The 9,258-nt window shown below is 46.6% G+C and overlaps 1 protein-coding gene across 19 annotated transcripts; it reads left to right on the forward strand.

Moving 5' to 3' along the window:
• Positions 1-2,490: 2,490 nt before the first annotated feature.
• On the forward strand, positions 2,491-8,746 carry LOC123112001 (uncharacterized). 19 transcript variants are annotated; one of them, XR_006455002.1, is made up of 7 exons: positions 2,495-2,857; positions 3,395-3,465; positions 3,981-4,027; positions 5,097-5,158; positions 5,613-5,703; positions 6,165-6,252; positions 8,455-8,746. XR_006455002.1 is itself a non-coding variant. In XM_044532897.1 (6 exons), exons 2-6 carry the CDS (start codon positions 3,397-3,399, stop codon positions 5,641-5,643), a joined length of 339 nt encoding a protein of 112 aa, XP_044388832.1. In that variant the 5' UTR covers positions 2,491-2,857; positions 3,395-3,396; the 3' UTR covers positions 5,644-6,596. The 19 variants fall into 19 exon arrangements, 2 of the variants coding, with proteins under 2 accessions (XP_044388832.1, XP_044388833.1); XR_006455000.1 differs by having other exon boundaries at positions 2,496-2,857; positions 5,613-5,691; positions 8,455-8,744; XR_006455006.1 differs by lacking the exon at positions 8,455-8,746 and adding an exon at positions 3,678-3,804 and having other exon boundaries at positions 2,491-2,857; positions 5,100-5,158; positions 5,613-6,596.
• Positions 8,747-9,258: the final 512 nt, after the last annotated feature.

Below are 9,258 nucleotides of genomic sequence, written 5' to 3' on the forward strand. Positions count from 1 at the left end.
GGGAGGAGGCCGTCGGAAGTGAAGCGCTATTCACGTCCGACGAATTCAGAGAGCCGCTCGACGAATCGCCAAGCTGAGATCTGGGCGGACTACATGATTAGATTTGGCGTTAGAAGCTATCGAATAATAAAGGAATGCAATAAGTCATTCGGGTAGCCGGACACTTACGATTTTGCCAGGGGCTTGACCCTGGATGGCCATTCCCCCCCGTCATCTTCGGCGTCGGGGGCGTAGTCCAGCAGAAGGGTCTTCCCCTTCTCAGACCCTCCGGCTTCCCTAGTTGGGGCGACCTTTCTTTTCTTTCCTCCCCCCGTTGGAGGGGGAGAGGCATCTTCTTCTTCTTCCTCCTCCTCGTCTTCGGAGGCGGAGGGTGCGTTGGGGTCGTCGGGCAAATCCGACGACACCGGGCGCCGGGAACTCTTTCGGGTCCCTGTGGCCTTCTCCTTGGCCTTCTTCTCCGGCACCACGTGAGGTGCCGGAACAAGTAGCTTCGCTAAGTGTGCGTCTACTGGGCCTTCGGTCAAAGGGGCCGGACAGTCAAACTGTCCGGATGTCCTCTTCCAGTCCTATCAAAGGAACGGGAGTTTAGATCCCACATAAAGTCACACTATGAAATTCGGGTATCCCGTAAGGGACTAAATGCAAGCTTACTTCGGAGGCTTGACGTTTGGCGCAGAATCCGTGATCCTCGGTGACGGGAGGGGAGACCTCGGAACTCTTGAAAAGCACCTTCCAGGCGTCCTCGTGCTTCGTTTCGAAGAGCCGAGATAGAGTCTGGTGCTGGGCCGGGTCGAACTCCCACAAATTGAAGTCCCGTCGTTGACACGGGAGGATCCGGCGGAAGAGCATGACCTGGACCACGTTGACAAGCTTGACCTTCTTGGTCACCAGGTCTCGAACGCAGGTTTGGAGTCTGGTCACCTCTTCCGGATTTCCCCACGACAGGCCCGTCTCTTTCCTAGATGTGAGCCGGGTGGGAATACCGGATCAAAATTCGGGGGCCGCTGCCCACTTAGGGTCACGTGGATCGGTGATATAAAACCACCCCGATTGCCACCCTTTGATGGTTTCCACGAAGGCACCCTCGAGCCAGGTGACGTTGGCTATCTTGCCCACCATGGCACCTCCGCATTCTGCTTGTCGGCCTTTCACAACCTTCGGCTTGACGCTGAAGATCTTCAGCCATAGGCCAAACTGGGGTTGGATGCGGAAGAAGGCCTCACACACGACGATGAACGCCGAGATATTGAGGATGAAGTTCGGGGCCAGATCGTGGAAGTCCAGGCCGTAGTAGAACATGAGCCCCCAGACGAACGGGTGAAGAGGAAAACCCAGTCCGCGGAGGAAATGGGGAAGAAAAACAACCCTCTCATGGGGCCTGGGGGTGGGGATGAGTTGCCCCACATCTGGAAGCCGGTGCGCAATGTCGTTAGACAAGTATCCGGCCTTCCTCAGTTTTTTGATTTGCCCCTCCGTGACGGAGGAGGCCATCCATCTACCTCCCGCTCCGTACATGGTTGGAGAAGGTTGAGGTGGGAAGTGCGGGCTTGGGCGCTGGAGCTCGAGCGCGCAGGGACGGATAAGCAGAGGAGGAAGAAGGCGTGAATGGAAAGGGCGGATTCTTATCCCCTTATATGGGCGGCCAAAACTATGAGGCCCCCACCGGCCTAATAAAACTCGCTTATCTCCCAAGCGCCGCGGTTAATGGCGCGGTTGGGTAACCCACGCCCGTATTGATGAAAATCCTGAAATAAGGGACACGATCTCTGCTTTGACAAGACGTGCCAAGGAAACCGCCTCGCTAAACGCGCTGAGGTGGAACAATAAAATGAATAAAAACTTGGCCGTGGCATGATGTCACGCCGTGAAATACGTCAGCAGATCCGATTAACGCAAATATTATTCTCTCTACGGTGGAACGTGGAACTTATTTTGCAGAGCCGGACACTACCCTGGTGTTCAACATCTTCTACGAAATATTTGGAGGAGGAACCCGCCTTGCAATGCCGAAGACAACTTGCGCGCCGGACTCGTCGTCATTGAAGCCTGGTTTAGGGGCTATTGAGGGAGTCCTGGATTAGGGGGTGTCCGGTTGGCCGGACTAAGACCTTTGGCCGGACTCCCGGACTATGAAGATACAAGATTGAAGACTCCGTGCCGTGTCCGGATGGGACTTTCCTTGGCGTGGAAGGCAAGCTTGGCGATACGATATGAAGATCTCCTCCCATTGTAACCGACTCTGTGTAACCCTAGCCCTCTCCGGTGTCTATATAAACTGGAGAGTTTTAGTCCGTAGGACGAACAACAATCATACCATAGGCTAGCTTCTAGGGTTTAGCCACTCCGATCTCGTGGTAGATCTACTCTTGTACTACCCATATCATCAATATTAATCAAGCAGGAGTAGGGTTTTATCTCCATCGAGAGGGCCCAAACCTGGATAAAAACATCGTGTCCCTTGTCTCCTGTTACTATCCGCCTAGACGCACAGTTCGGGACCCCCTACCCAAGATCCGCCGGTTTTGACACCGGCACTACGCCTCTCCTTTCGTTTCCTCCACCTCCGCATCTTCCGGGGCCACCACACACAGCGAACCGGGACGGGGCCGCGGGCGAGGGGGCTCAGCCTCGCCCCCTTGATTTGGACGGGGTCGTGGCCTACCTCCACCACCGCCAGCCCGCCACCACGCCTTGCCGGCCGTCACATCCGCTGCCCCGCCGCCGGTACTTGAGCCCAGCAGCGCCTCCCTCCCTGGAGGAGCCGCTCCTGCCCAGCAGCGCCTCCCTCCCTGGAGCAGCCGCTCCCGCCTAGCAACGCCGTTGCCCGAAGCTGCGCCGGCGACCCGTCCATAGGCAGGTAGCGACCACTCCTCCCTCCTTCCTCCCTCCCTCCCTCTTTCCTCACCCCTCCCTGCTCCCTCTTGCATCCTCTGTTTGTTCAAGTTTTTTTTCCTGATTACTTGCTGTAGACTTAATATTGTGAGAATATAATGATGATTCATAGCCTATTGAAACCATGTGGAAGCAAAGAAAAGCAAGCGCCATTGTACTACTACTACTACTACATTCCAGCTAGCACATCTAGCGCCATGTGAAACAGCTTGTACTGTAACTGGAAATTCAGATTCAACGTAGCCATTAATTAAGGTCGTCCTGTGAAACCTGAATCCCGATCTTTATGGGATGGATACACCGATCCAACCCATCCAATTCGCCGCGGTTTGGTCTGTAGAAACTAGCAATTACGAGTAGGTTTCGAAGAATCCTTCTTGATCTGACGAAGAAAGCACAGTTGGGTAAAGGGGACAGAGATCCCCAACGTAGAACGGGTGCTGTATAGGAGAAATCTGCAAACAAAGATCAGCATGTAGTAATCCATTTGATATTGCTGCAGGTATGACTCGGCTGCCAAGAAGAACCTGCGGTCTGGCTACTTCCTGTGGTCAGTGTAAGCCTACAGTACCGGTAAGGTCGATTTATGATGCACCTCGGCTCTATGCGATATTAATATATTTTCTTTGTCGAAAAATGATGCACCTCGGCACGAGGACTACAAAAGTTCATGTTGCATCTCATGAGCAGAGTAGTTGATATTTTCTCACCCCATTCAAAAAGAATGTGAGTTTCATATCATCTGTTGTTCAACATGCCGTTTAACTTTAGGTTGACACAACCAGGGCTTCTGGTCGAGTATGTGGCACGGGGAACCTTATGGACGGGCACAGCCAGCCCGCTCTGCTCTACATGTCCCTTTCACCCTGGGTAAAAAAGAAACCAGCATCACCATCAGCATAGCTAGGCATGGTAGCTGAATTGATCATTGGATGAAGTATTCAGTTTCATTCTTAAGTGCTTGCCATTTATAGTATAGTAGGCATGAGAAGAGGTGAACCGAATCGTCTATAGATAAAAGCTACGTTATCTGATTAGTTTAATTAAATGAATTTCATATTGATTTGCCTTTTGTTTGTTTACCAAAGGCGATGGTAGCGGAGAAGTGGAAGAGCGCCAATTAGGTCCTACTGTGGTATGTGCCAAACTGAACCACCGTGTATGCTTTCTTACAGGAAGTACTTGATCAATGGTACAAAATAAATTGCTTGAATGGATTTATTATGTAGAATAAAATAAGAATATTAGAAGTTTAAAGCTACCCTTCTGGTGGATCGACTGATAAATCCATATAATACTTTGAGAAAAAGTTAAATCCTTATATGTTATGTTCTTGCAGTCTAATCTTTAAATCCTCGGTTGTATGGAAGTGATAGTACATTTCAGTTCTGTGTGTTGACCATTGACATGATAGGTTGTTGAATCCATCGTGGTCCTGTCGCTTCTATAGAACTAGAGTATTCCCCTTCGTGCTGCATTTTTCTTTTTGCGTGTCAATTATACAGCATGATGTGTATGTGCCTATTATATACTGTTGTTGCAGTGGGTGTCCTTTTTGTCTGTACAAGAGGATTGTGATGATGCAAACTTCGCCACTCTGCTCCTTGTCTTGCGGTTCTGCGGGTCAAAGTTTTGATTTTGTTACAACTTTCAATGGACTGTTATTATATCATGTATTGAGTTGGATTCAACTTGCAAATGCACCAGCATATCAACTGCAAGTAAAACCGAATGGTTAGACTTAAATTTGACTAAAAACTGCGGCATCTATCCATCCATCCATCCCTTTTGGATGTTCTGTGTATTGTATGACTGAATACGCAGCATTCTCTGTTATTTTATATTTCTGAACCAACCTGTTTTTGTTATGCGTGCACAAGTTCAGTTTTTCTCAAGTAATAATAATAGCCGAATGGTTTAGAGATTTCACACCTACTTTTCTCAAATAAGATTGATCCAAAGTCATACTAGACAGTCAATCTGTTGCCGCTAATGTCTAAACTTTTATCTTCATGTTTGTTACTAGAGGATGTACTAGGAAGGATTGTTGTGTGTGCTAAATAGTTTTGATTCGTATGAGGCATGTCTGGCTCTACTATTATTGTACAGAAGTACAACAAAAATAATTATTGGTTCTAACAAAATTCATTTCTGATGTGATTTTGTTGATGCCATTTACTCATCAGTTTATGATATCTCTACAGCAGCAGCACCAACTCGATGCATCCTTCTTCCTTCTCTCTCGGGAACGGCGCCCAGCATCAAGGTTAAGGTCCCCCTTGTCCTCCATGCCTTCCTCTACCTCGATTCTCTAGGCTTGGCCTCAACTTGTTTGATTTGCTGCTGGTCTGCATTTTTCTCCTGATGCGCTTGACTGAATTTAGTTGAGTGCTACTGCTGTAAGAATTGAGTTACTTGTTTCCACAACAGTTCTCTAGAATTTAGATGCACGCCTCTTGTAATCTTGTTCAGTGCTACTCCTATCATAAAGCTTCCGAGATGAACTCTGTTATTCATTCAGTAGTATTCATTCAGTTTGATAAAATCACTTCTACATTGGATGTGTGTGTGTTGCGGTAGCTAGGATTGTTTGCACTGGTGGTAGTATCAGTAGTAGTAGTAGTAGTTCATGACAGGAGAATGATTTGTGCATCCATAAAATTTATTTTTGATGTGATTTTGCTGATGCCATATACTAAGTTATGCTATCTCTGCAGCAGCACCAACTCGATGAAGGGAGGGGAGGATTGAGGGGCCAGCCGTCCGGGGCTTGCAAATGCACCAGCATATCAACTGCAAGTAAAACCAATCGTATGCTTACACTTAAAATTTTGTCTAAAAACCGTGGCATCCATCCATCCATCCCTTTTGGATGTTCAGTGTATTGTATGACTGAATATGCAGCATTATCTGTTATTATCTATTCTGAACCAACCTGTTTTTGTTACGCTCGCACAAGTTCAGTTTTTCTCAAGTAATAATAGCCTAATGGTTTAGAGATTTCACACCTACTTTTAAGTAAGATTGTTTAAAGTCATGCTAGACAGTCAATCTGTTGCCGCTAAAGTCTAAACTTTTATCTTCATGCTTGTCCATGGATGTTTTACTCGGAAGGATTGTTGTCTGTGCTCAATGGTTTTGATTCGTATGAGGCATGTCTGGCTCTACTATTGTACAGCAGTACAACGAGTACAATTTTGGTTCTAACGAAATTCATTCCCGACGTGATTTTGCCGATGCCATATACTCATCGGTTTGTGATATCTCTGCAGCAGCACCACCACCAACTCGATGCCGGCAGAGGAGGAGCGAGGGGCCATCCTCCTTCCTTCTCTCTCGGGAACGGCGCCCAGCATCAAGGTTAAGGTCTCCCTTGTCCTCGACGCCTCCCTCTACCTCGATTCTCTAGGCTTAGCCTGAACTTGTTTGATTTGCCACTGGTCTGCATTTTTTTACTTCTGCGCTTGACTGGATGAGGGGCGCCTTGATCCATCCGTTGGCGAAGGCGATCGCCTTCAAGATTAGAAGGGGAAACCATCGCTCACTGTACATACACTTTAGAAGGAAATCACAAGTGCATTTTCTATACAAAACCATTATGTGGTCATCTATCTTACAAACTATTCACACCAGATTCGTATGGAATAGCACTCATGGAGGCAGTTGAACTAAGCTATCTATGCCTAACTATCACTTCATAGTTTTATCGCCTCCATTGCCGTTGTGGTGGTTTTTGCTCTCTTATGTTCCTGCTCGTATAACTGAACTTAATGTGAGCTAATTAGTTTTTGTAATCTCGTGACTGCATTGAACTTGATGTTGCGCTACTTCCGGGGCGGATTAATTTTTACAATCTCATGATTGTTGAACTCGACGATGTTACTCTTCTGGAATGTTTATTCTTTCCCCTCAACCAGAAAATCGGTTGTTGACGTTTTACATGTGCTAAACTTCCTTCCTACTGGTGCATCATGAGGTTTGATCTTCTATCGCTTGGCCATATCGGTTGGGCCGGCACCCTCGTGCCAAGGCGCATTGCCGATCTAGTATGGACGATATGGGGACGACACAGGCCAAAAGTATTACTAGCCTGGACGCTTTAGGCTGGGACCACACCACACCTTTATATCGTCGCTATAACAACGAGATAACTACATCTTAAAAACACTATTTTGGAGGCTGAGCTCCATGGAGGCTTCCAAATGCAAAATTCAAAATTCATATATTTACATTTCAAAAAATTATGAAAAAAATACAAATATAGATGAAGGCATAGTGCACAAGTGTGTAAGTTTTCATGACAAAATACGGTGAAATAAGGGTTGTGCGGAAAAAATCTGGGTATTTTTAACACATACATCTCACATCCTTGTTTACTTGTACAATTTTTCTTTTCTGTACAGGTCGCATTTCAACGTATTTCATCCTGAAATTTTACACACATACATCTCACATCCTTGTTTGCTTGTACATTTTTTTTTCAGATTTTTTTGAAACAAAAAATTTTAACTTTTTGAATTTTTCAAAATTTGGCCTCCATGGAGGCTGATATCCAAAACGCCATACTCGGTAAAACCAGTGCTGCTAATTTTTTTGCTTATTGGAGAGAAATTAGTGTTGACTTTTAATAGTCTATGAAGATGACCCTAGTGACTATTTTCGCTGGCTTGGGAAAGAGATCGCCGAAGAACATATATACACTTCCTATGAATTCGTGCATACAACGCTAAGCTAAGGACATGTTTGGTTACTTGCATGAGGCCCAACTAGGCCCGTGCGGGAATAAATTGGGTTGTTTGTTTGCCCACATTCACTGTTTCGTCTGCATAACATGATGTTTAAAGCATCTCACAGCCAGGCCCGTTAGGAATCACCGAATTGGCAGTTTCTAGCGAGCCAAGCTCGGCCAAAGCAGGGAAGGGGAACGCGGCGCGTAGCTCATGCGACCATGGAGATGGAGCGAGTTTGTGCGCGTCTTCAAAAAATTGGTGGCAGGATTTCAGGTTACTCCCCGTCGATTCGGTCGCCCTATATAGCCCCCTTCGCCTCACCGCCGAAATTCCTGCCACCATTCTCTCCCTTTTTGAGCTTTCCCTTTGATGCGCATCGGCACCGACGAGTAGGTAAGCGGTGCTTCTTCTCCGACCGACGGTCCACGGCGGCGACGACTCGTGTCCTCCTCTTCACCGACTTGTTCGGTGTCTCCATCGAGCTGCAGTGATGGCCTCTGTGAGTTCAATAACTGCCTTCTTTGTACTCGTTGTACCTCGATCTGAGAGCATGTGGTAGGGTTTGGTTTGAGAGCATCTGGTAGGATTTGATTTGTGAACATTGATACGTCTCCAACGTATCTATAATTTTTAATTATTCCATGCTATTATATTATCTATTTTGGATGCTTTATATGCATTAATATGCTATTTTTTTATTTTTTTTGCTCTAACCTTTAACCTAGAGCCCAGTGCCAGTTTCTATTTTTCCCTTGTTTTTGAGTTCTACAGAAAAGGAAAATCAAACGTAGTCCAAACATGCTAAAAATTTACGGTGATTTTTATGGACCAGATGAAGCCCACAGAGCATCGGAGTTGTGCAAGAAGAGTCCTGAGGCAACCACAATGGTGGGGGGCGCCCCCCTAGGGCGCGCCCCCTGGCTTGTGGACTCCTCGGGAACCCCCCTGACTTCTTTTGACGTCAAAAATTCCTATAAGTACCAAAACCCCTGAAAAGAAACCTAGATGAGAAGTTCGGCTGCCGCAAGCCTCTGTAGCCACGAAAAAACAATCGGGACCCCGTTTTGGCACCCTGCCGGAGGAGGAAATCATCACCGGTGGCCATCTTCATCATCCTGATGGTCTCCATGACGAGGAGGGAGTAGTTCACCCTCGGGGCCGAGGGTATGTACCAATAGCTATGTGTTTGATCTCTCTCTCTCTCTCTCTCTCTCTCTCTCTCTCTCTCTTTCTCTCGTGTTCTTGATCTGACATGGTCTTGATGTACTACGAGCTTTGTTACTATAGTTGGATCATATGATGTTTCTCCCCCTCTATCTTCTTGTGATGAATTGAGTTTTACCTTTGAGGTTTCACTATTATCTGATTGAATACTTTTATGGATTTGAGAACACTTGATGTATGTATTGCATGGGATACCCGTGGTGACAATGGGGTGTTCTATTGATTCACTTGATGTATGTCTTGGCACTCAACTCGCGGATTCCTGAGGTGACATTGGGGTTGTCTATGCATAGGGGTTGATGCATGTTTTCGTCCTTTTTTCTCCGGTAGAAATCTTGGGGCACTCTTTGAAGTTCTTTGTGTTGGATTCAATATTATGAATCTAAAGTTGTTTGATGCATATCGTATAATT

This window comes from Triticum aestivum, chromosome 5B, assembly GCF_018294505.1.
Source record: "Triticum aestivum cultivar Chinese Spring chromosome 5B, IWGSC CS RefSeq v2.1, whole genome shotgun sequence".
Taxonomy (NCBI): domain Eukaryota; kingdom Viridiplantae; phylum Streptophyta; class Magnoliopsida; order Poales; family Poaceae; genus Triticum; species Triticum aestivum.

Coding starts and splice junctions, on each gene's coding strand:
- LOC123112001 (XM_044532897.1), top strand. CDS start 3,397: ATGACTCGGCTGCCAAGAAGAACCTGCGGTCTGGCTACTTCCTGTGGT. Junction 3,805..3,980: donor CATCAGCATAGCTAGGCATG/GTAGCTGAATTG, acceptor TGTTTACCAAAG/GCGATGGTAGCGGAGAAGTG. Junction 4,028..5,096: donor GCCAATTAGGTCCTACTGTG/GTATGTGCCAAA, acceptor ATATCTCTACAG/CAGCAGCACCAACTCGATGC.